This window comes from Lepidochelys kempii, chromosome 11 (assembly GCF_965140265.1).
Source record: "Lepidochelys kempii isolate rLepKem1 chromosome 11, rLepKem1.hap2, whole genome shotgun sequence".
NCBI lineage: Eukaryota > Metazoa > Chordata > Testudines > Cheloniidae > Lepidochelys > Lepidochelys kempii.
In genome coordinates, this window is record NC_133266.1 from 56861740 (window position 1) to 56888005 (window position 26266).

The 26266-nt window shown below is 43.7% G+C and overlaps 2 protein-coding genes across 14 annotated transcripts in view; one reads left to right on the plus strand and one right to left on the minus strand.

Moving 5' to 3' along the window:
- SF3B1 (splicing factor 3b subunit 1) overlaps positions 1-9814 on the minus strand; it is a 40116-nt gene extending 30302 nt beyond the window's left edge. For 4 of the 5 annotated variants that reach the window (XM_073306288.1, XM_073306289.1, XM_073306293.1 and 1 more), the window contains exon 1: positions 9701-9813. In XM_073306288.1, coding sequence (XP_073162389.1) covers positions 9701-9728 — 28 coding nt within the window. In that variant the 5' untranslated portion in view covers positions 9729-9813. Of the gene's footprint in view, positions 1-9700 lie in introns of all 5 variants that reach the window. The other variant, XM_073306292.1, reaches the window with a different exon arrangement.
- A 3030-nt stretch (positions 9815-12844) lies between these two features.
- On the plus strand, positions 12845-21959 carry LOC140895771 (uncharacterized). 9 transcript variants are annotated; one of them, XM_073306296.1, is made up of 3 exons: positions 13581-13745; positions 16543-16719; positions 19698-21959. In XM_073306296.1, the coding sequence occupies exon 3, from the start codon at positions 19740-19742 to the stop codon at positions 21765-21767; it is 2028 nt and encodes a 675-aa protein (XP_073162397.1). In that variant the 5' UTR covers positions 13581-13745; positions 16543-16719; positions 19698-19739; the 3' UTR covers positions 21768-21959. The 9 variants fall into 9 exon arrangements, with proteins under 9 accessions (XP_073162403.1, XP_073162397.1, XP_073162400.1 ...); XM_073306298.1 differs by lacking the exon at positions 13581-13745 and adding an exon at positions 13794-13809; XM_073306295.1 differs by lacking the exon at positions 13581-13745 and adding an exon at positions 13996-14232.
- Positions 21960-26266: the final 4307 nt, after the last annotated feature.

A 26266-nucleotide genomic window follows, 5' to 3' on the forward strand; every position in this document is an offset into this window, starting at 1 on the left:
CCACCAGTCTGGAAAGAAAGTCTCTGCTTGCAGCTTTCTGACCAGAACCTGTGTTCTTAAAGATGCGTACGTCATGCATGTTCTCTGATCAGCCCACACTGATGCTGGTGAAGTGTCCCCAGTGATCCACTAATGCTTGCATTACCACAGAAAAGTAGTCCTTTCTGTTGCTGTACTCTGTGGCACGGTGGTTTGGGGACAAAATAGATGGCATGCATCTCCGTATCGCTCCACCGCAGTTTGGGAATCCTATTGCTGCAAAACCATAATGTTCTGCACATTGCCCAGAGTCACAGTCCTTTGACTGTTTGGTAGTAATCGGGCATTGCAAGTTCCCACAGAGCAATCACCACTTGCTCCTCCTCTGTCAGTGAAGATCTCATTTTGGTGTCACTGTGCTGGAGGGCTCTGCACACAGATCCAAGAATGTGGCTTTGTGCATACGAAAATTCTGCAGCTACTGCTCCTTATCCAAAACCTGTATGACAGTGCAAACCCAACAGTCGTGCTCATTTACTGGGTCCACAACCAGCGCTCCACCATCTGCAGCTGCTCCGTGAATACCGCCAATAACTTTGTGTTGTTTCTTTCTACATCCCACAGAAACCTAGCCGCCAAGGAATTGTCATGTTCCCCGCAGCTCCTCTGGTTGCTTTGCAAATATTGCAAGATCAGGTGCCCCATGCTTGCAACGCTCATCACAACAGTAGAGCTGTGCAGGATCCATACTTCTGACACACATGGCAGACAGTGAGAAGGGACGTGCAGGTTTGCGGGGATTTTGAAAAGAGGCACAAAACATCATGGGATGAAGAACATTGCATTATGAGATGATGAAATCATGTTCCCAGTCACCCCTGTGTGACTCGTTTGGCCCCATCAGGCATTGCAAAACCCTCCTGCACTAAATGGTGGCACGTTGCACAGTGGGATAGCTACCTATGGACACTGCTCTCTGCATAGATGCAAGTGCAGCCAGTGAGGACGTGCACCGCTGACATAGTAGGGTGACAAGATAGCAAGTGTGAAAAATTGGGACACTTTTCTGGGGCAGGAGAGCGAGGGATATAATTGCGTAAAAAAGACAAAGCCCCTAATATAGGGCCATCTGGTTACCCTAGACACAAGGAGCATAGTGTGGACATGCAAAAGCAATTGAATTACTGCAGCAGCTGTATACTGATGTAATATAGATTGATATAATTTGTAGTGTAGACAAGGCCTCAGATGAACACAGAAGTTCACACCTCTCAGAGCTACTGTTTCAGGCTGCATTCATCTCCATGGGGTGCTCTCCTGAGTACTAAAACACGGAGATCAATGGACTCCTTCACACTTCTCAAAGCCTCCTATTCTTTCTTGATTATCTTGTGCTGGAAAACTGGATACAGCAAAGCAGTTGCTGATAATTAATTTAATAACCTATTATAGTGGAGCACCACCTCTCCAGCTGTTAAGATTGAGAAGACTTTTCTGTTTAAAGGGTAATTATTCTAAGTGTTCTAAAATACACATGCTTACTCATGAAATTTGGCTTAGTTATCCAAATTTGGGGTCATGTGAACAAGAGGTTCCTGAGATACAATCCATCTGAAAAAAAACCAGCTTGTATTAAGGTTCACAGATTCGACCAATGTTATTTGTGCACACCTGGCCTGTGAATGGCTTAATGGGACAGGAAAGGGAGGATAAGCTAGAAATGGCAGGGGTGGGATTTACGTTGCCGGGAAGGAGAGAAACACACCAGTCTTCTTTCACACACTTGAAGTTACTGTAACTAGCACGTAACAAAACCATCAAGTTTTTTTAGACATAAACCATGTCAGATTTCTCTCACTGGCCCCACTGACATGCATTCCAACCATTTCAAAGTACAAACATTATCCCACTCGACTATAACAAAGTGTATGGGGGGTGGGGCACTTAGGAATCACAGCAACCATGTGGCCTATGGGGTGAACAATGGACTGGAACTCGGAAAGTCTGGGTTCTATTCCCATTTCTGCCACTAGCATGCTGGCTCACCTTGGCCAACTCACCTCACTGCTCTGGGCCTCACTTTCTCCATCTGTGTAATGGAGATCATGATATTTTTCTCCTTGGTAAATTTCTTTTGAGACCAACTGATGAAAAGTGCTACATAAGAGCTAGGTATTATCATTACCTGGCAGCAGTACCATTTCAACTACACACTTACATTACAACTGCCTAAACGACCAGTAACTCCTACCAACATTTTTCTGTTTTTTAAAAATACAACCCTCGGAAATTCACTCACAAAGGACTTGCTAACACAGAGCTAAGGTTGCCCAGTGGTATCTCATGCCATTCCAGCAATTCAAGTTCGGCAATCTCAAACTTCTGGAAAGCAGGAAATACAGAGTTATGATACATGTCCATGCAATTTTAACTCTGCCCTCTGAGTGATGGCCCAACACAGTAATCACATATATACCCACACTCTACCTTTCCAGTGTAATGAACAGGCACTACCAACACTTGCCCTACACTCAAACACTTAGCCTATTGCACAAAACACACATTACTTAAATTTTACAACCCCTTCACCTTTATGTATCTAGAAAGATAAACTGGCACCTAACACTATACTTTCACTTGCCCTTCATCAAACCCACTGACCATGCTCAATCTGTCACCTAACTGCTGACAATCCCCTTGGCAAGAAGTTCTTGTATCCTGATTCTGACAACCTACCGAGGAGTATAAAAGTTGATGATTTTGTTTAAAAAATTAAAAAATTATTTCAATGAAATCTTCTGATTGCTATTTAAATTATAGTAAGTTTTTTTTCTTTTAAATAAACCTGTTTAAAAATAAAATCTGAAATTAAATACAAAATACGTTAAGGCTTAACATTATTATTGAATTGTGAATGTGAAACATGTTTTTGACAAGAGAAGTTTTAGTATCTGAAACATTTAAGGTTGTTCTGTTTATTAAAAATAAATTTTATATGCTGTTTTGCATATTTAATTCCAGTTACCATCTTAACGCAGGTTGACACAAACCATGAGCAAAAAGTTAATTGGATAGTTAATGAGAAATATATCATTCACCATTTAACATACTAAAAATATAAAATTAAAAAGAATCTGAAGATATTAAGCTATATATTTACTTAAATAAATATCTATATAGTCATCTTCCAATGGGTAGTAAATCAACCCATTTTAATGGTTAGATCAACCAATGAGAAAGCACCTTTCTTTAGAAAATAAGTTAAAAAATTGAAAAGTTGACTAAAATCAATTACGTAAATTGACGCTTTGCACTTGGTGATTTAAATCATTGTTTTGATTTGTGAAATTAAGCATACTGGATCTCTCAAGGCACACATGCTCATCTTTCCTTTGATCACAAATGAGGGTCAAGGACTCAAGCATGGCCCCCCCAACAAAAAATCACACAGCTCTGCCAAGCTGCTTCAAGTAATCCATCTAACACAGTAAATACAGCTTGTGTGCATGAAGATAACTCCCAGTGACTACTGTAGCTCCAGGACAGCAGAGTTAAGGGTGCGGCAGTGTTTACCCTAACACTGTATTTCTTGGCTATCAGAAATCTGTATTTTTCTGAACTCTGTTTTTGGGAAGGACACTAGAAACCTCTAGGACCCTTAACTGTGCATTAACAGAGTTCTCTGTCCATGAATTGTGTGTGTGTGGGGGGGAATAAAATGTATCTCAGGGACATTTTTTCTGTTTGTAATTCTGTTTGAGGACAAAAAGGGAGACAGTCACAAATAAAACCGCCTTAGCTGTGACTGAAATCTATCAACATTTCATTGTTTGCCAAGCTTTAGGAAAAAAAAATGTAAAAGACATTTGGTTTTTAGGGAGCCTTGCCACTGTCTTCAATGTAAGCAGGATCAGGCCCTAAATCAATTAGAGTGATAATAAAACTATAACAATGCCAGATATGCAATACCTCCAGAAGACTCAAATCGCAACTCCATTATATTCCCAAACAAATCAGAAAACAAAAAATAAGGAACTATTTGCCCCTAGAACTGTTAGAGGCTATAACTGTAAATGGGATTATAGTGTGCTCCTGCCACTTTAAATGCCACACCAAGTATTAAACTTGCAATTATAATTTAATATTACAATTACTCAAAATAAAACGATAGCAAAGATGTGGATTCATCAGCAAAGAGGAAAGAAATCCCCACAAAACCTCTGGCTGTATTTGCACTCCTATGGTACTTCATTTCAATAGAGAGATATTTTAAGATATTATCTGATCAAAACTGGAGGAGGCAATTTCAGCAGACCAAACAATTAGGCAACCCAATACTTGACCAGAACACTGGGTTTATACCCCACACTTGCAGAAATCCCATAAACATTTGTAATGACCACAAGTGGTCTAATGCTCAATTTTTAAGAAGCACTGTCAGCTCGTATATCATCTTAGGAATAATTAAAACTGAAAGGATTTTTTAAAACCTTTCACTGTTTGTGTTCTTTATTATTACTCTTCATTTCATTTCTACTTTCCAGGATGAATGGATTTGTCAGTTTTATTTTCCAGTTATCTTGCATTAGACACCAATCTGGGTCACAATTCATGTAAAATTTTTAAAACTAAATTAAAAATTGTTTAGTTTTTAAAATTTTACATGATTTGTGACCCAGCCTGCTGCCTAAAACTTTACTTTCATTAAAAACTATTTAAAATAAGTTTTTTAAAACTTATTTTAAAATCTTGAAATCTTGGGTCACATAGAAACAGAGTCAAATCAAGCTAACTTTGAAGTGTCTCTGAAAATGGCCTTTTAGGATTCCAGGTTTATAGTGGGTCACCGATTCCACATAAAAATGGCTTAGTTTAGAAAAAAACATCTTTTTAATTGTATCTGAAATCAAAGCGGGATTCCTTTCCTCTCACACACTGTCACTAATAATTAAAAAACACAGCAGGTCAAATTATGGTAGGAATTATGAGGGAATGTTTTGTACATCTGCAACTGAGGGAATAATTTGACCTGACAAATCCTTATAACTGATTATCATGTGTGAGAATTAAAGAACCCAGTCTGAGGACTCAGGTGCAGTTTTCAGGGCTGCTAGACAGAAAAATGGATTTTAATTGTAAACTGAGCAAATCTGATATGGAATCATTAAGATACAATGACTATGGAACCTCACCATGCCACTTTTATGATATTTTTCACAGCAGACTAGTACTTTATCTCTTTTCAAAAAGACAGTAACTAAAACACCACAGTGCCTCTTAGTGTAAGATCAGCATTGATTTAAGCCCCAATTCTGCATTCCTTGTGTACCCACACAACTGGTTGTTTTCAACAGGAACATACTGCAAAAATTTCCCATAATTACCAGTGGTTCAGTTACCCCAAGATAGCATTCAAATAGCCAAGGCATCAATATCTGTCACGTCTTAAGGACTATGTTGTGTAGATCAGTTTGTGTGACAGTGCTTAAAACAACCCTCTGAAGCCTTATCAGTCCTACTACCAATAGAACTGAACATGTTGTAGCAATAGTGAAAGTTTTGTGGCAATACAGTCCAGTGAAGACACCCCTTTAAAAGGAAAAGCTCAGTGAACATCGCAGAGGCAAGCTTCAGCAAGGGTTTTTTGTAAGAGATAACTCATCCAACTCCTGATCAGACACAGCCCCGCTTAGTGTAGAAAATCAAAGACAGGTAGCATGATTGCATATTTAAAAAGTACTATGTTAGGCACCAAAGACTTTAGTTTAAGATCAGTTAAAAGGCTTTTTTAAAGACAGTTAATGAGCTTGGTGACTTTCCTATTTATCCTGAAAAATTCTGACGAAATTAAACAATCGTCATCTCAGGCCTGATTCAGCAAAACATTTGCTTAAGTGCCTTACTGATTTGGGATCTTAATATAAATATATAGAGTTGTTAATTTAAGTTTGAAGAGGAACTATCCTTTTCTCAAAAGAAAACTGCATTCCAATTCTTTCTTTGCTTTTAATATTGAAAAAGAAAATTATAATATCTGACAGCATGAAAGTATTAATTCTTCCTTTTCTGCATTTCACCCTATTTTGTAACTTTTATAAACCATGGTATTTAAATAAAGCATAGCATCATGAGTATTATTTAGCTATAAAAACGGGTATTGAGCACTGAGTCTTTACAAACACAACTGATATCTTCAAGTTAAAAATAATTTGGAAAAAGCATTTTTCCCCCCACATACGCCAGAATGTGATAACCTAATTCACATTGTTAATACCTTACTCCACAAACAGCTCCATTTACTTCAATTGACTGCTTGTGGCATAGGGTTCTATTCAATGTGAGAAAAGGTATAAGAATCTGGTCTTGTATTAATGTATTATATTAAAGAAGAAATATTTTTAGTTTAATTTACTTTTCCCAATTCACTCTGTTTATTTTTTGTCTACTTCAGTTAGGCTTTGTCTACACTACCACTTGTCAGTAAAACTTTTCTTGGTCAGGGTTGTAAAAAAAACTCTGCCAACACAGCTAACACCACTCATTGGGGGTAGTTTAATTATGCTGGTCGTATTTGGGGGTAGTTTAATTACGTAGTGGTACAGCTGTGCTGCTATAAGGTCCGTAGTGAAGACAAAACCTTAGTCTGGACATTGAGCATAATTATTCAGTTTCACTTTTGTTTCTAGCTAATCACTTTTAGGTGCTCAAAAAAGCAAAAATATACCTGACAGCTTCCCTTTAAATTATCCAGTTGACAATAAGAATTTGAAGCTGTTAATCTCTCTGTTCTGATCCCTGGAAAATTGCTTTATGATATATTTTTTCTCAGACATCCTTCTTGGAACATTTAGCTATATACTACAACACTCCGCAGTTGTAACACTGAATACACTACCAAAGAAGTATTTCCAAAACACAAATGTGGTTATTCATGTTGACAATATACTATGAGAACTAGTATGAAACAAAAACTCATTTCATTTGTGATCCAAAGCTAACACCTTGGCAATTAGACTAACCAACCCCGCAAACATGCTCATGCTTAGTCCATAGTCCCTTTAAAGCCAATGGAGTATGAAGCTGGTTAAATTAATCATATGTATGTTTGCAAGACTGGAATTTATATTTGTATTGTTACCATTTTTGGTAAATTATGGTTATGAAGTCTGGTAGCACAGAAAAGACACTGAAGAAACTCAGTATCCCCGGCAACCCACTGAATACTCAGATTCTCTGCACAATGATAGGCCTTATCTATACTCAAAATTTAGATTGACACACCTATGGTACTCAAAAAGAAAAGGAGTACTTGTGGCACCTTAGAGACTAACCAATTTATTTGAGCATGAGCTTTCGTGAGCTACAGCTCACTTCATCAGATGTTTACCGTGGAAACTGCAGCAGACTTTATATACACACAGAAAGTCTGCTGCAGTTTCCACGGTAAACATCTGATGAAGTGAGCTGTAGCTCACGAAAGCTCATGCTCAAATAAATTGGTTAGTCTCTAAGGTGCCACAAGTACTCCTTTTCTTTTTGCGAATACAGACTAACACGGCTGTTCCTCTGAAACCTGTCACTATGGTACTCAGGGGTTTGAACAATCCACAACCCTGAGTGCTGTACCTATGCTGACCAAATCCACAGCAGACAGGTGGCATTCCTACAGTGACAGGAAACCACCTTCTGTCACTGTATGCTGCATCTACACTATGGACCTATGCTGGCATGGCTACAGCACTGTAACCATGCTGCTATAGTCCCCATAGGGTAGACATGGCCACACAGCCATAGAGCTGAAGGCCAAAAGGGACCACCAGATTATTCAGTCTGACATCCTGTACATTCATAGGCCACCAACATCACCCCAGCATTATACACTACACCCAATAACTGAAATTAGACCAAGGTATTACAGCCCACAGGCATAAAATAGGAGGGATTGAGGTGCATCAATGTCCAAGGCCCCTGAAAATGACCAGGAACTAATAAAGCTAGATATACCCAGGTAATCCCAACAAATGACCTGCACCCCATGCTGCAGAGGAAGGTGGAAAAATTGCAAGTTCACTTCACCTGAATAAATATGTTATGTATACTACAGAGCACTGACTCATTGCAAACTTTAGAAAAAGAAAGCCTCCGTGACAAAATAATGTAAGCTTTCCTGTGTCTTGTCCCTCAAACTGGAACAAGATCTGCAGCTCTTGTGAACTATTAAGAGCTCCCAAGAGCTCGCATTCATGCACAGGCATTCCTCTGAAGTAGAAAACTCTGCAACTAATTCATCATTTACACATAATTCAGTAGTAACATGTGCACCCTGTCTGCATTACAGGAGCCACCATCACAACCACCAGTGGAGCTGCACTAGTAAATTATGGTTATGAAGGTTGGTAGCACAGACAAATCCTGGCAGATCAACACCCTTAATTTTGAGAGTCATGTATGATGCATTCAAATAGAAATTGTTTGTGTGTGTGGTGGACTAAGTGCTCTTGTTCTATTAGTTATTTCTCAGTTTGCATTAAAGCTATTTCAGGAGCAGGAAGTATTGCAGACATCCTGCAAGGCAGTTTTTGCGTATGCTCGGTTGGGGAAATGAATCTGGCTACAAGTAACCCAAATAAGCCTTTTATAAAAGCAGCTACAATAATGACAAATTAAGGGCCCAATCCTGCAACCGACTGTGCTTGAAGAGATCCTTTTACACTCACTCAGAGCCTCAATGAAGTCAACAGTGCTCCTCCCATGTAGAACTGGGCTCTCATCAGGATATGACAGATTACTGTATAACCTCACATGGGCAGAGTGACTAACAATATTTCAGGAACAACATTACACCTTGACACTATATAAGTAAGGAGTGTGTCTATTCTACCTAGCAATCCAGTATCAACTACTTTATTACAAAATAAATACTATTAATACTGAGGAGGTCGAGCGAGAAAGAGACTACGCAAGAAGATCAACTAGTGTTACCAATTCGCAGTCTCTGGTGTGGAAGGACAGTAAATTGTAACGTGCAGTATTTAATAAGCGTTTGCAGGATTGCGATGCAGCCATCTGTAAACGCGGGAATACCACCACCTAGCTTTGATACAACACTTGTTCGTCAGTAGGAGACAATAACCCGTGTTTGCATTTCTAAACGAAAGGCAACGAGAGTGTGAAGACGCCGAGAGCCTGGAGAGCGAGGCGGGGTTTCCGTCATTGAATCACATCCAGGCTGGATCCGCACATGGCTCCCCGCTGCACGGAGCCGGGGAGGCGACTGCGCGGGCCAGAGCAGGGCTCCGACCCGACGCGGACCGGGGGCTCGCGGGCCAGACGTCACCTTCAAAAAACGAAGCGCTGCCGTTCCCGCCAGGCTCCGCGTCGCCTTCGTGCCCCTCTCCGCCCGCCCCCGCGTTACGGCGTCCACCACCCGCGCTCTCCTCGCTCGGGGCCCGCCGCTAACCCATCGCCGCTCCCCCTGCAGCGGGGCGGCCGGGATGGTGCCAGGTCGGGGTGGGGTGTGTGTGTGGGGGGGGCCTGGAGCAGACGCAGGCAGAGACGCCATTACACACAGGCCTTGCCCACTCGCCCGCTCTTCCCCCCCCCCCAGAGCTCGCCGCGGCCTGCGCTGCCCCCTCTCCCCGACGGTCAACCGGGCCCGGCGCCGCGTGGCACGGGGACCGCAAGGCGCGCGCACCCGAGCGGGGGTGGCTCCGTTTCTCACCTTCGTGGGTCTTGGCGATCTTCGCCATTTTGTGGAGCGCGAACAACACCGAGACGGAACTGGAGCTCCCAGTCCCCAGCCACTTCCGCTACGGGGGGCGGAGGGAGGGGGAAACTCACTGCGCAGCTGTAAACTACGTCACCTAGCGACGGTCCAAGGCGATGGAGACTCACTGCGCAGGCGCGGTCTGCGTCGACGGGGAAGGGGCGGCAATTGCGCAGGCGCAGTGCTGGACTGCGCGGGCGTGAGAAAGCGCACGGGGGCGTCTGAGGGGACGGTTCTTTACGGCGGGCAGCTACCCGCTCGTTTGCCTGTTACCCTCGGCGTGCTTGGCTTTACTGAACCGTGACAGGCAGCTCCCGCCAGAGCTGCGGGGTCAGAGCTGGGGTGGAGCCTTTCTTAGCTCCGGCCGGTGGGGATGCCAGAGGCAGGTGCTGCTCACAGGGCGTTGTGCCCATGTCAAGGCTGGTTTCGCGGCCCGGTGGGGCTCAGGTGCCCTGCTGGGCTCGCCCACGGAGCTTGGGTGCCCCGCTGTGTTCGGCCGGGCGAGGCTCCTCTCTGACTCTGGAGATGACCGAGTGGGGTGCTCTGTGGAGCGCCACCCGGGCCTGGCCCGAACATGCGCTGTCCCTTACAGCGAAGCGTGGGGATAGTCATGGCATGGTCCTTTTCTCCTTTCGTACCCGCTTGGAGGAGCCGTGAGACAGTCAGCGACGCTGGCATTTGAATTCTCATAATTGGATCGCTCAGTTAAAACCTCACGGAGATTAATGAGGCAGTTCACACCCCTCAAAGCTATTGTCTCGGGTCCAGAAAACGGAGGCAGAAGTCACTGAATCAGTTAACTTCCAAAATATAAAGTAAGTCTATCTTCATAACAATAAGAGCTACAGACGTTTAAAAAAAACCAACACTCTGGTGCACAAGATGGTGGATCAGGAATATAGGGAATGAATGCCATGTAGTCTCCCACAGGTTGCCCCATGTCCATGCTATTGGTGGTAGCTGTTCCCTTCCCTTTCACAGTGCTAGGAGATTGTGACCCCAACCCAAGAAAGTGTGAACATCAGACTGTGACAGAGTTCCACCTGAGTGCCAATGTGCTGATTGGAATAACACAGCACCACAGCACAGTGTGGCAACACGATTGCTCTGCCTGGCACCTGCAAGCAGGCCCAAAACCCACGCCACAGGAAATCAGCATAACTCTGAAAAGGCTTGGATAGACATGTGATCTACTCTATCTATCACTGCTGATTGGCAGTAACACTACTGCAGATACTGCAGTAACACTACTGCAAGTAGCAGTGTTTGAGGCTGCTACTTTAGAATACAAGAACATTATTACTTATGAATGTGAGCGGTCACCACCATGATTTCTGTAATATTTAAGAGTTTGACTTTGAACCCCCCCCCCAATATTGTCCAATTCTGGTCTTATTTGCTAGTTTTTCAGTAGTGGAATTCCACTGACTCATCTGGAGTTACTCCTGATTTATGCTCATATTTTTAAAGGGTATTTAGGCACCCAAAGATGCAGATAGGTGCTTAGTAGGATTTTCAAAAAGCACCTCAGTGCCTAACTCCTGTAAAATCTGACCCAAACTGCCTGCAAATCCTCCTCGATGTGGGTACAGCAGCTGGTCATGGCAGCCACAAACCTGATTGATAGACACTGCATAGGGCATTCAGAAATTATGCTAATTCTGTATGTTCCTTTGGGCTGCCTTTGCTGGAGGGGCTTGAAAGAAACCTTAACTAAACTCAGAAACATATTAAGTGGATTTTCTCAAATTAAAATTTAAAAAAAAATCACCTTTAGACTCAGACCAAACCTGGAAGGTTTCAACCCTAAAGGAAACATGCAGAAAATTGAATTGGACTTGGACTAGCGTCCTAGGGGTGAAAGGCTCTGTATTCTGTTGGACAAAGAACAACAGGAAACTGCATGACATTATTGCAAAATCTGTGGTGGCTTTTATTTTTATTCTCCTGGGTTAGCGTAACCACCACCATTTTCACTTTGGGTCTCCCAACATCTATTAGATTGTAATGGTTTTCAGTCACTCAATGATACTATGCTGAGATACTACCATGAAGGGTGCTCTATAAATACAAATAATGGGTAGATTAGATAGACAAGTGTTTGCAACCTGGTCTCACCAGCAAGTAGGTGGTCAAAGATGTCATAAATCATATCTCTTCTATTTTCCTGATGTATCAGAGAAGCTTAAATGATGCCAATGTTGGCAGTTTGAGTTTGTTAAGGGTACTTTAAGAGATCCTATTAAGGTCAGATTGAGATGGGCTAGCACAGCTGTTTGGAATCTTTATTGGGATAAATGGTAGAGTTTTTAATGGGATAGATGTTGCCATGGGGAGGAAGTTTATATTTTATTATAGTTTGTTTTCTGTGTTTCAGATAAATTTTGTCAAGCTGTATTCTAATTCAGTTTTCATTAGGGGAATGATCTATCTGGAATGTTACCATTTTTCCATTTATTTGAGCTGGCCATTCAAATAGCTGGAAGATGGTGAGGGTCTTTTCTTCTCTTCCCTTAGTTTTATATTCCCTTCTATCAGTTCATGTTTTGCTAGACTCTCTTTATTGACATCCCCACCCCTTCTTCCCATAGCCACAGAAAGGATTATTTGTTGAGTCTCTTGGAGATCTAGGCCGGGAGATCAAGAGAGACAAGAATTTAGTGTAGCAGGAGTTTAATGTGTGTAACATTGATGGTTCTCAGGGTACCCAGGACTGTTAGTCACTTTGTTACCCTCCTGCCTTCAGCGAGAGAGAGTTTTGCTTATGCTTAACTTCATGACACTTCCAGTCTTTTAGACCTCAAGTCCTTTTGGTACATCAGGTTGTCTTTTTGCTGTTCATTATGGTTAGTCATCTTATACCTTCTTTTATACTATTTCCTTTACTCAAAATATAGAAAAGGTTACCGTTGATTATTTTCTGTTTATATCTGTTTCTAAACTTCAGTGCTTGGAATGTGATCCTTAGCTAAACAGCAAACTGAGTAAATCCTGCCATGACTGTGCCACTGTGATGGTTCTCAAGCTACCCAGGACTGTGAGTCACCTTGTTACCCTCCTGCCTCCAGTGAGAGAGGGGCTTGCTTGTGCTTTGGTAGAAGTCAGCTCTTACCTCCAGTTTGCTAACTACCCAAACAATCTTCTCTGGGCTATGTCAGCCCTTCCTTTGCCTTGCAGGTTAACAATAGGTATACTCTGGTACCCGAGCCTCTTTGAAACATTCCCTTGGAGTGGCCAGCCCCTTATCCACTGAACACTCACAGTAATACCAGGTCTGCTGTCCCCAAAGGAACAGTATACACCCCTGCTTGAACAATTCAACTAGTGATCAGTTCCTTGTATAACGCCATAGCACTGAGATATATTTATAGTTAAAACAAACATAAGTTTATTGTCAATGATCAAGATTTAAGAGATAGCGAGTAAGAATAATGGAAACAACAGGTTACATATAAAACAAAAGTATAACATGTTTTCTAAAGACTAAACTTAACAGACTAACCTTTAGTCTAAATACATTTAGCTCATCCCAAATGTCCTTTGCAGTGTTTTCAACAAAGTCTGGTTTAGAGCCCACTTTCATGAATATAAGGGCACTGTCCATTTACTGAGTGCGATTTTATATTAATATTTAACAAATGGTTAATATTAATTGCATAACAGATTCTAACCTCATTCTGTTATGACATTGCAGTTTCTCCCTCCTTCGCCCAGCAGGTGGCGTTGTGAAGGCACACGCTCTCCGTGCGCTGCTTCCTTCAAGCCTGCAGTGAGCGCCTTCGGGTGCCGACCCCCCTACCTCTTTGAGCAACAGCCGATTGGGTGGCTTTGCTGTCGATCAGGGAGTCTGGGCGGGAGCAACCAGCCCTGTGGGACAACGGGCTGTCAGTCAGAAGAACCGGGCGCTGATTGGGCCCTGCTTGTATGGTTGGAGCGGGCGCGGCCCCGGCCGAGGCGGCAGGAGTGATGGGAAGGCGCCGCCCGGAAGCGCTGGTGCCCGGTGCGTGCTGCCTTTGTTTTACTGGCTCCCCGAGCCAGGGAGGCGAGCTCAGGGGCCGCTGCGTGTAAGAGGGGCCTAGGCGCGGCAGCTATAGCGGGAGGGGGCGGTATAGGGAGGGCGCAGGCCCGCGGCCCTGCCTGGCGGGTCGCGGGGGGGCTCTTCCCGCGCCCAGAGCCCTGGGCGCGGGGCGGGAAGTGGCGCGGCGAGCCCGGGTGTGCGAGGGGGGCGGGGTGAACTCGCGGAGCCCGGGGTGGGGGGTCAATGGCGCTCAGCCCTGAGTGGGGGGCCCCAGAGAGAGACCGACTAACGGACAGGAGCCTTGAGCCCCAGGGCAGGGAGACCACAGGAGAGGGATGGTCTAGGTACTGAAATCGCTCCCTAGGGCCGGTCCCTGCTTCAGCCTTCAACATATTTATCTCCACGTTCCACGACAACCTGCAGGGGTAGGGAAGTGCTAGCATTCCCATTGTACAGATGGCAAACTGAGGTATGGAGACAGAGGCTTCGTCTGCACCTAAAAATAGATTGACCTAACTGCCTTGGTCAGGGCTATGAAAAACTTAACGTCCTGTTGATGTAGTTAGGTTGATCTAACCCCGCACTGTACAAGCAGCTAGATCAAGGGAAGAATTCTTCCCTTGATCTAGCTGCCATCTCTAAAAGGTGGATTAGCTACGTTGATGGAAAAAACCCTTCTGTTGATGTAGGATGTGTTTATGCCACAGCAGTGCACTGTATGATAGTCATACACTAAGTAAGTGGCTTATGGTCACACAGGAAGCGTCTGAGAGTGTAAGAATTGGACTCCTGGTCTCCTAAGTCCAAGAACCCTAACCACTGAAACACTGTCATGAAAGCATCTGTAGAGCTCTCAGCAGGGATTTCATGTCTCTGCTTCCACTTTCTAAAATATAAATAGATGCAATAATACTTCCAAAACTTACTGTGTATTTTCCATTGAATAGTTCATGTCTCTCATCAGTTTTCATTTCACCTGAAACTTTTCTAATATTCTTGATCAGTGGTTCTCAAACTTTTGCACTGGGGGACCTCTTTCACACAGCAAGCCTCTGAGTGCCCCCCCTTATAAATTAAAACTACATTTTTATATTTAACACTTTTATAAGTGCTGGAGGCAAAGTGGGGTTTAGGGTGGAGGCTGTCAGCTCATTACCCCCCATGTAATAACCTCACGATCCCCAGTTTGAGAACCCTTGTTCCTTATACATTTAAATTCCATCTGAAATGTAGAGGTCTAGCTTTGCTTTCAAATTCTAGATGACCTTCCGTCAGTTGAACATAATCCAACTCCATTGCTATCTACTTTTGAGAGAGTTAATGTTCTCAGCTTCCTTTTTTAGCTTACAATTTCTTATGAAATTTTGCCAATGCTGTACATATTTTCACAATTAAATACATGATTAAGCTAGTAGGGAGTGACTTTCTTCCATCTTTGCCTCACCAGGGGGCTCAATGTCCTGAGATCCCCATGTACATGCTGGTGAAGCTCTTATTGCTTTCTATCATTGTCTTGTGACTAAAGCATAGGACTAGGAGAAAGGAATTCTGGGTTTAATTTCCAAAAGCTCTGCCACCACTTTGTATCACCTTGAAACAGAATAGTTAGTGACTTGGCCTATTTCCCTGTCTCACAGAATTGTATTGCCTTAACAGTTGTGTGTAAAGCATTCTTAGTTATTTCGATGGAAGGAACTCTGAAAGTCTTTGTGTTTATAAAAGAAAAATTGCTTTATTACTGCTTTGGCTGCCAATGGAGCATCCCATACAGCTGCACTATTCAACTATCTATAGAACCAGTTTTAAATACAGCATGTTAAAAATGCAATGGTTTTTAAACCGTAATTATCCATGATCACATATGGTCACCTCTGCGAGCTCCGATTAGGAACCACCCTTTGCCCACATAAAATGACTCTGAAAAGTGTTAGATATTGTAAAAGTATTTTTAACTCGTAATCAGAAGGTTGAAATGAATCTGTTAAACTTTCTAGTCAGTTTTTCGTCTATTCTAAATGTATGCTCTAGTTTGGTATTATAGGATTGATTGTGCTGGTGGCTTCTCTTTTTTAAAAGGGAAACCAAGTTTAAATAATATCAAAAAAGCTCTCTGTTGGTCATTAGGACAGTGTGATATAAATGTTTTAATAAAAAAAAAAGGCACCTTGAATGTGGAACTTCCCTACTGGAATAGATCAGTAGAGCCCTGTACAGATACGAAATTTGTATCCATATCCCATCCGTGGATATAAAGCAGATATCCGCAGAGTTGTAGGGCTCTAGATACAAAATTTATATTCACATGTGATCTGCGATCGGCAAAAATGGTCTGTGGATATAAATCCGCAGATTTTCAGGGCTCTATAGATCAATCAGGCCAAGACCAAACCTGACAAAGTTCAGAGTACAAAGCAAAAAAAACATATATAAGGGGTGAATAGGAGGAAATTAAAATAAAAGCTGAAAGGAGCAGAGATGAAGTACAGGATCTTTTACAGACAAATTAATGTGTCTCAATGTATATGGGACTTAGATTCTACTCTTTTTAGGGATTTTTAATGTGAGCATCACCTAGATATCAGAGTACAGTACATTTACATAAAGTAGACAGCGAGACTGCATTTCCTGCTCTTTTCCCTTACTACAATGATAGGCATGTTAGAAATGTCTGACATAGACAGATGGAAAAATATTTTACAATTTGTTTTAGAATTGTTTCTGATTGTTGATTCTTCAGAAATATTGCTGAGAATTAGGTTGGGTTTTTATTTTTTGGTAGATCTTGATATCCTCTGGTAACGAACAGGGGGGGTGTTGCTGGTTTCAAAATTTTTCTATGGCATTGAGTAAGCATTCTACAACAACAGTGATAGACACACTCCAAGACACCAAGAGAAATACAGGGAGAAGAGAAACTACTTGGTGGTCAAGAGGAGTACTTCTGAATAAAGGAAAGGTTGGTACCAGAAGAGAAGGAACAGCATAAAGTTATTTACAGAACAGGAGCTTCTAACTAAATCAAGTCTGATGCTCTTAAGGCTTAAAATACTCACCCTTTATTTTTTCTTCTGGTCTTCTATGTATTTTATGTTTCATTGGAGTATTTTTACTGTGTTGAAATGTTATGTTTCTTCGCACAGATTTCTTGAAACTTTGTTGTATTTATTTTTTTAAGAAAAGAAAATGATGTTGCTAGATTTCATTTTTTGAATATCCCAGGAAACTTTTCTTGGGAGCTGGAAATTAAAAATCAAAGATGTTTACCAACTTTTTTAGATTGATGCAGAGAATAGGATTGAAACCAAAGACATATTGGGATTTTAACTGAATTTAGTGCTCATGAAAGATGACTGTTGACATTCTTGAAGAAGTATTCACAAAAAAAGTACATAGGGATGTTTTTGCCTTCGTTACCGGCTGTCACTGAGCCTATGCCTCACTCTGCAGGATCAGTTTTGGGATGAGAGTGAAGTCTAGTCACTGTGGGCCAGATCCACAAAACGATTTAGGTGCTTAAGGCCAATGTTAAAGCACCACTGAGATCCTCAAAATCCGTGCTCACCTGCTGTCTCACTCTAAAGTCTAAAGGTGCTTGAATTTCCCTTTCCAAGGGAGCATGTGTACAGCCTCCTCAGTCTTGGTGTCTGGGCACCTGAGCCCCAGCAGGATCCTCAAACTAAGTGTTCCTCTGCCTATCTTGCCTGTAGAGCCTGATCCAGAAGGTGTTCCTGCATAAAAGAGGAGGTGGTGGTACTGCCCCCTTATAATGTTTAGCCCAGTGGTTAGAACACTCACTCAGAATGTAAAAGACCCAGGTTCAGTTCTCCCTGTGCCTGAGGTGAAGAAAGGAATTGAATTTGTCTTCCTTTATTTTGTGATTTCCTTAACCACTGGCCTATGGGGTATTCTGGGACAAGTAACTCTCATTCTCTCCTGTTGAAACTGTTCCACTTTTATAAATAATCAAATATGCATTGGAGCAGGGGGACTGGAACCTCGATGTCTCACATGCTAGGTGAGTGCCAAAGCCACTAACAGCTATAGAGTCATTCGCACTCTCTTTCTGTTCCAGTGCATATGTAATTACTTATATACAGTGGAACAGCTTCCATGGGATAAACTGAGAGGGACTCGTATCAGATTATGCCATAGCCAGTGATTAGGGTACTCTCATGGGAGACCCAAGTTCAAATCCTTTCTCCACATCAGGCAGAGGGGGAATTGAACCTGGGTCATCTATATCCTGAGTGAATGGTCTAATCACTGAGCTAAAAATTATTAAGGGGGGGTCCACCACCTTCTCTGTGGCATGTCTTAAAAAAACAAAACAGCGTAGATACCTCATTCCAGAAGAGGGTTTATGGCCGAGAATATTTAGTGGAGGTAGACACTTAGTCTAGTGTGGACTTAGGCACTTTAATGCCTTTGAGTGGTGGCACATGGTACCCACACCTCTCCTCAGCATTTCCTATTGGTCAATTTAGGTGGATCCCTGCTCGCTATTCTGGCTTTTGTGATCTCATTCTTAGATGTCCATCTCTTCCCATGCATTGTATGGGTAGCCTACGTGCTTGAGCCAGGCTGTGGGTGGCAAAGTGCCTAAAAGTTAGGCACTGAAATGCCCAAGTTCTTTTGTTGATCTAGTCATGTGACCGATTCTGTCTTTGGCCTCTCTACTAAGACTGGCACCAAGTGTAATAGTTGCAATGATGGTACTTGATGTAGGCAACTGGACTGAAACCATCAACTAATTTCATAGATCACTAAGCAGCTACCAGACAGCAATGATTTTCAGTCATCAAGCGCCAGACTTTTAAAGGTATTTAGGAGCCTATTTGTATCTTTAGACATCTAAATACCTTACAAAATCTGGCCCGAACCACCTGGGAGTTGATTAGAACCAGTGTCCTTTAAGAGTTCTATACCATTACTAGTAACGTGAGCAGTCCATTCCCCTTTTGCTTTGATAATATAATTTGTATAATACAACCTGAAATTAGATCCTCTGTGGACATTTTTTCCCTTTAATGCAGGGTATGCACGTTTTGGAAGAGTGGGGATTAATATCTTTTATATGGAGATTATTTTGGTGATATATTGAGTAATATTATAAAATTGTAAAATATTCAGCTAGACTAATTTTTACTTCTCTTACATACTGCTTTCCATCCAAAGATCTCAAAACACTTCAAAAACATTAATTAAGACTCAAAATGTCTGCATAGTAGAAAAGTACTGTCCCTATAAATGGATAAACCAAAACACAGAGTTGAGGTTAAATTTTTTAAAATTGTGTGTCTACCCTTAGGCACTTAAATCCCTAATTAGGCACAAATTTACGAATGTTGATAATCCTCAGATTCCACTAAAGTCAGTGAGAGTTTGAGGGCCTCAACACCTTTGAAAATCAGTCAATTTTTATTTTGGTGCCTAATTAGAGATCTAAATGAGTTGCTGAAGGTCACAAGAAGCCTGGACAGAACTGGGAATAGAACCCAGCATTCCTAATCCCAGTCTTGGACATTAGGCACAAGACATTTATTAGTAAAATAGCTTGTGGGAACATGTTAATTATGACCTGTATAACTTTTTCCCATTTGGGAAGAAGAAGGCATCCTACAGTTGTAAAAATTCGCTGCCTACCAGTTTTGTTAAAGTACCTCTGAACTTTTTGAACTAGCAGTTTATAGTCAGATGAAAATTAACAAATTTGAATATTTGGACCCTGAGTTACACTTGCATATAGATTTTCTTTAAAGGTTTAGCAAGCCTTTGCCTTTTGAAGAGTTTGAACTGGTTGTCAGAATTTATTGGTGAAATCCTCTTTTTTTCTATGTGACCATTTTTTGTTAATCCTCCAATAAGGGATTTCAAAATGTTCATGTTACTTTTATCTTGGGAGTTTTAGAGTAATTGTCTATTTTTATTTTTAAGGAATCTTATGTTCTTAGAGAAGCCTATAACACATGACCATAGATGGCACCTAAACCACTTGGGAAGTGGGAAAAGTATGGAAAAAGATACTGTCGAGATTGGGAAAGGGAAACTGGATTAAAAGAATGGATTCGAAGTGTACCAGGAGATGACACAAAGGCAGCATGCAAATACTGCGCATGTGAAATCAGAGCCCATCATAGTGATTTGGTTGCACACAGTAAAACAAAAAAGCACAAGAGACATGTTGCTTTATTTTCACATTCTTCTGATATGAAAAAACATTCATTTGAATTTGAAGTTGAAAACCAAAATTCATTTGATGATGATATCACGCAAGCCAAATTGGATCAATCTGTTAATGTGTGCGCACTGAAGCTAGCGGCACACATAGCTTGCCATATGAGCATTTTCACAGTGGATCACCTAGGCTGCATTGTTGGAGGGATAGCAGAGAAGGACATTAGTCTGCATAAAACAAAATGTTCCACACTGATTAGAAATGTCATTGGTCCTACTGTACACAAAGAACTTCTCAGAGACATTGGCAATGGACACTACTCGTTGATCATTGATGAAAGTACAGATGTATCAGCACAAAAGCAACTTTGCTTGATAGTAAGATACTTCAGCAACAAGCTTAAATGTATTGTATCATCCTTTGCAGGGATCATTAACTTGACTAGAAGTGGTACTATCACAGAAGCACTCTTGACATTTCTAAATGACAACAAGCTGAACATAAAAAGGTGTGTTGGGATTGCTGCTGATGGTTTCAATACAAGCTTATGTGGAAATAAGAATTCATTGCTCAAAAAGTTTTATGAACTCAATCCTTGTGGAGTTTTCATCAAATATGTAAGTTACTCTCTCTATTTGTGTTCTTCAAAAGCCATTGATGTGCTTCCATTGAACATAGAGTACATGGTTTCACGGACATACTTGTGGTTTTCCCATAGCACTTTCCACCAGAAGAGGTACCATGAACTGTATGCTGCCATCAGTGTTGGAGAGAATTTCCTGAAAATACTGCAGCTTACTGAGACAAGATGGCTGTCCATTAGCCCTTGTATTAACAGAGTACTTGATCAGTATGAAGCCCTGATGTTGCACTTTCAGTCTATAAGAGACAATGAAAGGGACTACAGTGCTGAGCTTCTCTATCAAATGTATTCTGACCCAGTAAATAGACTCTATCTTGTTTTTCTGCAGCCTCTTATTGAGGAAGCTAACAGGATCAACAAGTTATTTCAATTTGAAACAGTTAATCCAGTTAACCTTATTGCTGAATTAATGCTGTTCTATCAGAATTTGGTACAAAGAGTCATGAAACCTTGTGTCTTTACAACATGGTCATCCATTGTAAATTATGATATTCACTGTAACAGGAACTACATGCCTCTTTCAGAGGTTAACTTTGGATCAGCGTTCCTATCAGAATTAATAAATGCAAATCTTTCCTCACATACAGTAGATACCATCCAAAGCAGATGTCGAGATTGTATCCTTGAGTTTGCTAAGCAAATAAAGCTCCGACTGCCTCCAAATGTCCATCATCTAGAATCTCTCAGCGCTCTGAGCCCTTCAGTTGTTCTCAGTCCTACAAAACCTGAATTCTCAACCCTGTCTTTTTTGTCCTTGTGTAGAGGGGATCATATCAAGTTGAAACAGCAATGGAGAAATCTGGATGCAGTCTCATGGACGAACACAGAAGATAGCCAAATAGAACAGTTCTGGATAGAAGTTGCAAAACACACAGATGAAGTTGGTGATAAGGATTTTGTTGAGCTAGGATTATTTGCCCTTGCCCTTCTCACCTTACCCTTCAGCACTGCAGCCGTGGAGTGTACAATCTCACAAATGAACTTGATAAAAACCAAGTTAAAGAACAGACTGCAGGACAGCCTACTTGAAAATATCTTAAGGATCAGGGCCTATATGCACCGAAATAAGATTTGCTGCAACCAGTTTCAGCCATCCAAAGAGATGATATCTTTGTTTAATAATGAGTTTTATGCAATTGCTAATAGCAAGGATGCTACAGATGACTCTGAGGAGGATATATTTTGAAAAGACTCAAGTGAAGAGGATCTCTTTTTTAGAAAAGTAAGCAAGGATTTTCAAAATGGCTCATTGCAATTGAACTATTTGATTCATGCATTTAAAATGTTCTATCTACAAATCCGTTTTCCCATTCATTTAGTAAGAACTACTTTTCACAGAGTAAGATACATTGCATAAAACCACACAACCCTTTTAGAAGAGGATTTTTGAAAAACGAAAGTAAAATTTAATGAGGCATGCTCTAATAGTAATTCATTTGGTGGGGGTGCACTTGACTGAAGATGCTGATTAGAGAGCGCACCAAAAACCCCTCTCCATTAGCCTATTAATGTAATGCAGTCATGGCATATTTTTATATTGAGTGATACAGAACTTGACACTACATTTCTGTGCCTCAGTACAATACTCTCAGTCAGGAGCCAAATGGCTGGCTGAAGATTAAATAAAACCTGCTTTTTTACATATGAGTTTTGGAGGGCACTACCCTTGAATAATTTGTATTTATGACTGTGTTAAAAGAGATACTTATAAGGGCATTCTGCGCCAAAAAAAAAAAAAAAAAAAAAATCTGTGCACAATATTTTAAAATTCTGCAAAACTCTACAAATTTTATTTGTCAAATAAATGTGGAGGCTCCACATAGCATTGGGGAGCATAGGCCACTGGCTGCACAGAGGTGGGAGATCATTGTGCAGCTACCCCTTGGGATTCGGACTCGGCGGTGAGGCTGCACCCAACCCTGACAGTGCTAGAACTGGGCCTGTCCCAGAAACACCCCAGGGCCCTTCCCCTCCATCCAGGTGCACCAGGTGTGGGCAGGCAGGCTTGGCAAGGCAGGAACCAAGTGTGGCAGGGCTTAGCGTGGGGGAATCCAGGGGTGGGTTGAGAGGGTTCTGTGTGCGGTAACCTGAGTGCAGGTGGCTCAGTGGGGGATCCAAGTGCAGGGGGGATCTGGATGCACAGGGGCTTGTTGGGGGGTTCTGGGTGCAGCGGTAATGGGACTCTGCAGGGGGTTCCAGGTGAAGGAAGTGGGGGCTCATCAGAGGGGGTCAGTGTGGGGAGGATAGAGCTCTTCAGGGGGGTCTGGGTTTGGGGGGCTCAGTGGTGGGGTACAGATGCTGGAGGTGTGAGAAGCCCAGTGAGAGAGGGATCCAGGTGCAGCTGGTTAGGGTTTCGGTGGGGTGGGGATCTGGGTGTGCTTGGCTTGTCGGAGTGGTCCAGGTATGAGGGGGTATGGATCCATGGGGGTTGGGCGGATGGGGGAGCAGCTCCCTGTGCAGGGATCCCTCTCCCTGAAGCTGAGGAGCAATAGATGCAGGGGGGAAGGGGAGGGCACAGTTTGCAACTGGGGGAGAAATCGGGGGGTGGGTGCCATGCAAGGAAAGAGGAAGTCCTAGCAGCTGAGCCTGGCGCAGGGCAGGAGCTACCAGCCTGGTCTTCCCCAGTCCTGCCCCTGCCTCACAGTGATTTACTTCTCTGAGAGCTGCTTTGGGCACCCAAAAATACTCCTGGGGAGGGTCGCATGACTGTTCTTGTGGCTTCCCTTTGCAGGAGATGTAAATTCTGCACATGTGCAGTGGCGCAAAATTCCCTCAGGGGTAAAGAGAAGTCTGAAATTCAAAGTGGCATATTGTAAATAAAAAGACTAAGGATTATTAAAATAATTGTAAGATAGTTGTAATTTCTTAATGGTATTGTCTTGTGCTTTTGGGACTTTTTTTTAATTAGATGAATTATGTACAAGTATGAATTAATAACTATTAAAATAGTCTGGAATTATAACAGTGGAGGATAACACCATGAAATATTTTAACTGTTGAAATACCTATTCTGAACCCACTTTTATTAATTTTTAATGTACATTCTAAATTTTTGTAATAAACTGATATAACCTATCATAAAAAACTTGTAGTAATTCTGCTGTTAGAAACTGAAGTCCTGAGTGTGAGAGTGTTAAATGTCCTTAATTCTCAAGGGCATTCAAGATGTGGCACTAGTGAACACGAGCAGTGTAGTTAGTGATGTGTATGAAGACAGCTGGTTACTCAAAGGGAAAAAAATCCATAGGAACTCTTCTAATTTGGTTTTTATTGGTAGAGAGTATTTTATAGTTCCCTAACTATGCCAACTTGTGGAACTGGATCTTCTGAATACTATTTCTTACCGTTCCTAGTATATTAACCACTCTTAAACAGGGTCCAGATACCTGGAAAATAGACCTACATGCAGCCTCTGCTTAGGTAATACTCTGAAATCTGCTTAGGTATGTAATTTCTCCAGGGTTACAAAGCTGACTCTGTAACCCTGAAAGCCCCAGAGTTTAGATCAGGGGCAGGCAAACTTTTTGGCCTGAGGGCTGTATCGGGTTTCTGAAATTGTATGGAGGGCCGGTTAGGGGAGGCTGTGCCCCACCAAACAGCCAGTCATGCCCCCCCCCCCGCCCTTCTTGCCCCGTGACAGCCCCCCCCGGACTCCTGCCCCATCCAACCCCATCTCTGTCCCCTGACCACCCCTGGACCCCCTCCCCCTAACCACCCTCCGCCGCCCCATCCAACTCCCCTCTCCTTCCTGACTGCGCCCCTGGGACCCCTGCCCCATCCAACCCCCCCCCTTCTCCTTGAATCCCCCCAGACCCCTTTCCCCTGGCTGCCCCCCACTGCCCCATCCACCCCCCCTCTCCTTCCTGATGGCCCCCCTGGGACTCCTGCCACATCCAGCCACCCCTTCTCCCTGTCCCCCACTGCCCCATCCAACCCCTGCTCTCTTTCCTGACTGCCCCCCCGGGATCCCTGGCCCCATCCAACCCCTGCTCTCTTTCCTGACTGCCCCCCGGGATCCCTGCCCCCATTCAACCCCCGTTCCCTGCCCTCTGACTGCTCCAACCCCTAAACACCCCCCCACCGCCGACCACCACCCCTGAACGCCCCTGCATTCTATCCAACCCCCCTGCTCCCTGCCTCCTTACCGTGCTGACTGGAGCACTGGTGGCTGGCAGCACAGATGCACCACGACAGGCAGCCGTGCCACGCAGCACAGAGCACCGGGTCAGGCCGGGCTCTGCAGCTGTGCTGCCCCAGGAGCTCGCTGCGCCAGTGGAGCAGTGAGCTGAGGCTGCGGGGGAGGGAGAACAGCAGGGGAGGGGCCGGGGGCTAGCCTCCCGGGCCAGGAGCTCAGGGGCTGGGCAGGACGGTCCTGCGGGCCAGATGTGGCCCACGGGGCATAGTTTGCCCATCTCTGGTTTAGAGGCACTGACCTTTGTACTTGAGTAAAATGCTCAAGGTAAACTTCCTTGTTATGCACAAAGTAGTATTACTTGGAGTTAGGTGCACCGTCAGTTCTCTTTAGAAATAATAAATATAAAAACATCACAGACTGGGTCTGGGGGGAGGTAGCAGTGGTCAGGCAGCAAAGGAGCAGGGTCTGTGAGGACAGGAGCACTGGACACCACAGGGCTGGGCCTGGAATGTGTAGATGGGGGAGTTGGAGACAAGGGAGTATGGGTGTAGTTTGTGAGGCAGGGGAGCACTGCCACCCCAAAATGCAAGCCTCACAGAATTTGGACCCCCATACCCCCTGCCATACACAGCCCCATTGCCTAGATTGGAGCTGCTCCAAAAATATAGAAGTTAAACTATGCCTGGGTGGGGAGTGGGAGCTGGAGATAAGGGGCAAGACCTGAGGGGCGGGGGAACTAGTGCCAAGGGAGAAGCATTGGAGGGAGCTATAGGGCAGGGTTCAAGGTGGGGGGAGGGGCAGGGTCTCCGGTGAAGGGGAGCTGGAGATGAGGGAAGGGGGCTATAGGGCAGGGTTTGAGGGGTGCAGAAGCTGGAGATGAGGGGAAGGGGCAGGCACTGGAGGAGGCTATAGGGCAGGGTCTGAGGGGTAGGGGGAGCTGGTGACGAGGGCAGGGGGCTACAGGGCAGGATCTGAGGGGTGGGGCCGGAAGCTGGAGACCAAGGATAAGCAGTGGTGGGGGCTGAGGCGCGGGGAAGCGAGACCAGGCGGGGCAGAGTCTGAGGGGAGGCTTGGAGACGAAGCAGGGTCTGGGCAGTGGGGGAGCTGGAAGGCGGGAACCGGGACAGAAGGCTCGTGGGGGAATTGCCCCGCGCGCAGAACGCAGGGGGCGCGAGGACACGCCGCAAAGCCTTGTCTTACTCCTCCCGACGCCAGCCTGTGTAACTTTAAGAGCTGCTGAGTGTCACTCCATTCGGCCAATCAATGGGCTGATTCCAGCACTCGCCCCGCCCCTGTTGCTCCCAGCCTTATGTAACCCCGACAAAGCCAACCCTAAGCCTTGTGACTGCGCGCGGCCCCGTAGCTCTGTGTCGCGCTCTCGCACCAGAGTCATGGGGTGGGTGTGGGAGGGGGTGTGTCGAGGGTAGGACACCGCAGTCCACATAGCAGTGACGTGAGGGACTTTTAGCACGGTGATTGGCGTCGTCTGGGCGGCTGCTGCGCGGTGATTGGCTTGCTAGAGATGGGGGCGGGTCTGGCGCTGGCAGCCG